This window comes from Lingula anatina, chromosome 5 (assembly GCF_051362555.1).
Source record: "Lingula anatina isolate TDL-2025a chromosome 5, LinAna3.0, whole genome shotgun sequence".
NCBI lineage: Eukaryota > Metazoa > Brachiopoda > Lingulata > Lingulida > Lingulidae > Lingula > Lingula anatina.
Genome location: NC_141771.1, coordinates 13210727 through 13217227, shown reverse-complemented (window position 1 = coordinate 13217227; position 6501 = coordinate 13210727). Strand labels below are relative to the sequence as shown.

The 6501-nt window shown below is 39.6% G+C and overlaps 1 protein-coding gene across 5 annotated transcripts in view; it reads right to left on the bottom strand.

The window, feature by feature from the left end:
• Positions 1-860: 860 nt before the first annotated feature.
• Positions 861-6501, bottom strand: part of LOC106164271 (5-hydroxytryptamine receptor 5A-like) — a 54302-nt gene continuing 48661 nt past the window's right edge. For 4 of the 5 annotated variants that reach the window (XM_013542135.2, XM_087013931.1, XM_013542134.2 and 1 more), the window contains one exon: positions 861-4880. In XM_013542135.2, coding sequence (XP_013397589.1) covers positions 1592-2836 — 1245 coding nt within the window. In that variant the 5' untranslated portion in view covers positions 2837-4880 and the 3' untranslated portion in view covers positions 861-1591. The remainder of the gene's footprint in view (positions 4881-6501) is intronic. The other variant, XM_013542137.2, reaches the window with a different exon arrangement.

The following is a 6501-nucleotide window of genomic DNA, read 5'->3' as shown; positions in this document are numbered from 1 at the left end:
ACAAGAAATCTCTTTTCAAATGAGAACTATGAGCATGTGTTTGTCGTGATGAATCCTGTATATTTTTTTTACCACAGATACATTTTAAGGACCATACATAAAAACAGATCAGACATCACTCCCCTTGTAATAAGAAAAATGTTCTTCAATAATGTACAACATATTGTTTATATCTCTTTTAAAACCCGAGTGCGTCCCAATTTAGTGATTTTCCCGTCTGCGTATTAAATCCGGTATAAGACACAAAAACCGAATATTACGAAATCCCACGTGTCAATCACCCCAAGTCTAGATGTCAATCATCCCGAGTCCAGATGTAAATCACCCCTTGTCCAGAAGTCAATCACTCCAAACTCAGATGTCAATCACCCCAAGTCCAGATCTCAATCGCCTCGAATCCAGATGTCAGTCACCCCAAGTCCATATTTTAATCAACTTGATTCCAAATGTCAATTAATCCTAGTCCAGATGTCAAATCCACCAAGTCCAGATGTCGATGACCCTGAGTCTAGATTTCAGTCAACCGAGTCCAGATTTCGTTCACCCTGACTTCAGAGGTCAATGACCCTGAGTCCAGATATAATTCACCCTGAGTCCAGAGGTCAATCACCCTGAGCCAAGAGGTCAATCAACCCAAGTTAAGATGTCAATCACCCGAGTCCAGTTTGTAAACGGTCTGATTTCGTGGTCCTGGACAGTGAGCAAGCACGCCAGTGAGGTACATTATGTTTAATCAATAAAGGGTTTGGCAGGTTAAATAATTGTAAACACCAGACAGCGATGATCGTAATAAATCTGGAAATGATAATGAAAACGATCCGAAATGTTCGTATCGTTCATTTTGCAATTGTCTATTATGAAAACTTTTATTTTTCTATTTATTTATTTATTTATTTATTTACTTACTCTCAAATTATTTTTATATTAAACTAGCATGTAATATCTCTGAATCACAAACATCCAAGGTTTATTGAGGATCGATAGTACATTTAATTGAAAAATGTTTTATTCGACCTCATTCGTCACGGTAGCGTGCACGATTTCAAGCTAAGAGCTGTCCTTAAATGTCAAGAGACAGGAGGTCATGAGGTTTGTCTATGGTGTGTTCCGGATAACACTAAACTCTCAACACAATAATGACTTTTGTTTCGTGCCGTAACCGATCGTATTTCTCAACTGAAATTAATGACGTATGAATGTGTAACCTAGGCTTCATTATTCAGTCCATTGAACTAGATGATAGGCAGAAAAAAAATAAATGAACTACTTTTGGTGTTCAGACTATGCATTTTATAACTACAGCTTCCATTTATACATATTTTTTAATATAAAAACAAATATCAAGTAAAAGTTAATCAGCTTCTTAGCATTTTACATTTACTTTCTTTTGCAATCGATTGTTCGCTATTAAAATGCACTGAATTTAATTTTTTTTCCATATAGACTTAGAATGTCTCAATGAAATTAATAAAAAATGCAAACACTGCATTTAAAAAATTGAACATCTATTTTTAGCAAAATAAATAGTCAATAAAAGTCATCATGCCGACTCCATTCTTGCATGCATAACAAAATGGCCTGTCTCATCATATTATTTCAAATTGCATCTTGTAATCTGTTTAAAAGCACCTCTGAATTCCTTGTTCCAAACGGCATAAATAACCGGATTTAGTAAAGAATTCAGATATCCCAACCACAAGACGATGCTGTATATGATATTCGGAACATGACAACGAGGACATAGGGGCGTTATGAGGGCAATGAGAAAAAACGGCAGCCAACATATCTCAAAACAACCAATGATGGCCCCTAACATAGTCGTGGAGCGTCTTAAACGATCGTTGGAACGTGCCTTTAAGGGACGCATGTTCGTTCCGTTTGTCATGATACCCTCTGTCACGTAGGTGCTCTCAATGGCGCTCGTCTCGTTGGAATTGTCGACAAACCTGGTCGTGTTGGACGCGTAAAGTTTCGCAAATTTCTTCCGGTCGCGTTTCTTCACTTTTGCACGCTCCTGTAGTCTCTTAATGGCAAATTTGTAAATCCGCACATAGACCACAATGATAGCAACGCTGGGGATGTAGAAAGCACCCATTGTTGAGAAAATTGTGTAACCAATGTCTTGGCTGACCATGCACAGCATGGGGTTTTGTTTTTCAACTCCGGTGTACCACCCGAACAACGGGGCCGTCGATATAACCGCGGACATCGTCCACGCCGTGATCACCATGATGATACACACTTTTGGTCTGGCAAATGTCTTTGCATGCGTATAGCCAACGTCCTTAGTGATCTTCCAGTATCTATCCAAAGCTATAATACAAACATTCCACATGCTTGCCGTACAGCAGAATATGTCTAGCGTTAACCACAAGTCGCATACTATAGGACCAAGGTTCCAGACCCCTACAAGTTCGTGGTATAAACTTATTGGTAACACAAGCAGAGCGACCATAAAATCCGCCGTTGCTAAGGATGCTATGAGCAAATGCGTAGGAGTCCGCATTTTGCGGAAAAACGCAACTGACAGAAGGACCAACGAGTTCCCAAATATGGTCGCGATGATTATAACCCCCAACAATGAAGCGACCAAAATCCTTCCTGTTGGAATTGCTATGTCACCCCCTGTGCTTAACAGGACGTGGGTGTGGTTGTACACGTCACTGTGTACGTCATCTGTATACGTCACATGGTGATATTGGTCCTCCTTTAATGTACTTTCAACACCATGCCAAGGGTGCTCGAGTTTGGACCCTTCCCTTAACGTTAAACTTCCAGACATATGAGCAAGCACGCTCGCATTGCTTGCCATATCTGTTGCGTTTCCTGGTTCCATTGTAAATCCTTCAATACTTCCGCAATCTTGAGTTATTTTTTTTTCTTTGTGATCAAACGTGTAATTTAGTACCAGGGCGCAATCGAGTAAAAAAAAAATTAGATTATTGATTGCCCCCGAACTAATACAAATTGCTATTTTGATTGAGTTCCGCAAGCTGACGTATTGCTGTCAAACTTGCCAAAATGTCACATCATTTATGTCACATAACAACTCGAAGAGGCCACAGATAGACGTAAACTCTGGCGGCTGAGCAGATTTATCTAACAAGGCAAGCAAAAAGATAACCACGCATCGGCCTGGTTCATCCACGACGCACAGAGATCTGCATTCTGCAAGCCCAGATGGCTTCACGTCATTGGTGCCGCTACGTCGCAATCGTGTTTCAGGTTAACCCTATGAGGGCAGTAAAAACTCAAATGCACTTTATGACCACGCAGAAGTCTAGTTCGACATAAACAGATCGTCGTTTCGGCCAGGTTTTCTTTTAATCTCAGAGGAAGCAATAAAAAAGTAATGAATTAAAATTAAACGGTTGATCGACCTGATTGCATCCGCTGTTAGAAACGATTGTGAGACGGAGTTCGGGTCAAGCAAATCGTTTGAACTAATTAAATGCCGGCGCGACGGACGATGTCCGAGTTTGCATCCAAATATCGTAAGTAATATCGTAGGTAATTGTCATTTTACACAATCCTCTCCTATGTTTTGCTTGAGTTTATTTCTTACGTTTATTATATCAGGAACCTTTGTGTATTGTACTCACTTCTTCCTATTGGGTTGCCATCCTGTTTGATGTAGCTCTTTTCACTATACAGCACTTTCTTTAGAAATAATGCAGTGCGAAACTTTAGCAGTATCTTCCAAAACACTGCGTTTGCATTAACTCAATGCTTGAGCGTACTTCCAGGCAGCTTCCTAGTTCTTGGAATAGTTTCCCTGTGAATGACAGCCCTGGGGAGTGCAAAATTAAAGAAAAGTAAGATTTTTTGTCTTTTAGACGATTTTGTAGCTGACTTGGTCTTGGATTAAACGGTAAAATTTCATCCAATGCGCAGTCTACTCCGAAAGCATTTTGTGTATTGAACGTCAGGGTCCTTGAAGACTGCTTCCGAAATAACAGCTGTTTGTAACCTAATGTACACTAGAATGGCGAAGTATTGGTCCCGGCTGATGGTCAAAAATGTCAAACCGCCACTTCAACACCGGCTGCTATATCCCAGTAATCTCTGACAAGCGCGATGAGTTTTCCTCATATTAGCACTTTCGTATTCTGGTCAAATAGCTCATTTATCAACTCAAGTCACTTTGATGATACTCGCTGTCGGTCGTATTCAACATCTTACAAATCCATTGTATAGTATGTCATATGAAAAAAAAAACGGCATTTTGTGGAACATCAAAATTTTTCCAGCGACATGCGCAGTGATGAAAAAAACAGCCACTTTGGCACAAGCGGCATCATTGCATGGTGTCCATTTCCGAAGATCTCTGTCCTGCGGCTTTCATTAGCAAGTGCTTTATGCCATTTATTCTACATTCCTGGAAGCGAGAGAGTCCACTGTGACAAGAAATGTATATTTTGATACTGGACAGAGCTTAAAATCTTGTTACAGGATCTCTGGGGAGTTGTTCAGTGATGGTCATTTTTGAAATCCAATCCCGGGGTTATGCAATTTTGGTCTCCGAATCTCCGCCCAGTGCCCAGGGGAACTGAAATGGATTTCCACATATAGACTACGTTATTGAAAAAGGACAAAATCAAATTTCTCTATCTCGACAGAGCATCGGATATGATAGATTTACTAATCAATTATTCGTTCCGTGCAAATCGCAGCAAATTTGATGTCCAGTTTCTTACGTAAGTGTTTCTTCGGAGCGGTCTTGTCACGCACGCGAGGTCAATTGTGTTTTGCAGACGACATGTTGTTTACGCAGTATATTCCACTTTATCATTCCGAATGCTTGATACAGATGACGTGTCTGGGAGATCACACTATCAGACAATGAAAAAGTGTTCTTTGAGAAGCACGTCCAATTTCGTCTGAAATAAAAAACATAAAGGAATAATTGTTACTACTCTGCGCCTTATAATGAAAGAAGAAAACAGCCACGAATGCTATTACGGGTGTTTCTTGTTTCATTATACCGGTCCATATATACAATGATGCATTTAACAATTTCAATTACAATGTTTGTGAATTAAAATAGAGTTTAAATTAAAATACTGTTTAAATACCATAATTTTGCAAAGGAAAATTTACTTTTAGTAATCCCACTCCCCTGAAAACTGAGGGACTTTGATTAAATCATCTGGAATAACATTAAAAATAAAGATAAACATCTGAGTTTGACAGAAATAGTTTCCTCATTTATCATGCAAATCGATGCTGATATAAACAGATTTGATCGAATCCCTCTTGCCATATTGATTTAATGTGCTTTCAGTCAACAACAACTAGTACAGTCTAGTAGCACTTAAGTCACTTAGAACCTCACTTCCAATCACGTAAGTAAAGGTAGCACTCACGAAGCAGGGTCTTCACCTCATCTGAAACGAGAGAGCTCTGAAAACAATAATACTTGTACCTGCCCCCCTCTATGATTTAGTACAGATAAGGGTTAGTCGGAGTATCAGGGTTAGTACATGGGACGAATACCACCTGTACGAAGTAATGGGGAAGGAACTAAGGTTCCTAGCAGACTACCAATCACGTCACATCGGTATATATAATCACTACAGGGGACCTACTCTCTTTCGCAAGTTCTCTACAAGATTGCTTACCGCTTTTTGACGAAATCGAAGTTGATAAGTTAGCCGTGAAGAGCGAAGAAACTCCGTTGGGTTGAACTATTTACGTGATAGCTAGTTGCAGTCTATTCAGTTGTCAGTCCATCAAAACATACCGATACAGTTATATCGCTAAGACAAAACGCTTCCTGTGAAAGATCCTTTAGTCTCACCGGGGTATACTCGTATCTGCGGACATCAATCTGGATTTCGTTAACAAAATCTAACTGCCCTTCAGAGACCTTTGGGATATTTCGAAATTACCACCATCTATTGATGAGAAGTTCTATAATAAATTTGACTATAAAGACATCGATAAGAAGAGGCACAAATCAATGCACTGGCATGATGGGAATTTACTCATCCAGAAAAGATATGAAGAGTCGCTTGTCTGGGGCATAATTCCATAAAATGGAGTTAACTAGAGCATAGATGCATGGAGCCGTGCGCCCACATAAGAAATGGCTGCCCGACTTGTAGATAACTGCAGTTGCAAATGGACAATGTAATGACCATTTCGGGGAGGGAGGGCATATTTCGATCTCTCCCCCTCCTAAAAACGGTTAAGGGTGAATTTCGTCAAAGTCTAACCACTGCCATATCCATATAACTAACTTGTATCGTGATAAAATTGCCCTCTTTTTTTCTAAGTTTCCTCGCATCGCCTTCCTTTATTTTTTCTATTTCTGTTCCAGGTCCCCCCACCCGTCCACCTTCGCAAGACAGTAGATCTGATCTAAATCTTGTTAAATCATGGTATTGGTAACCATGGCGTATGTCTTATACAAGTAGGACCATACGTGGATTGCTTATAAGAACGAATCATAATGTTTTTTTTTTAATTTTTGTTTGTTCATTTTTGAGGAGCAATTAT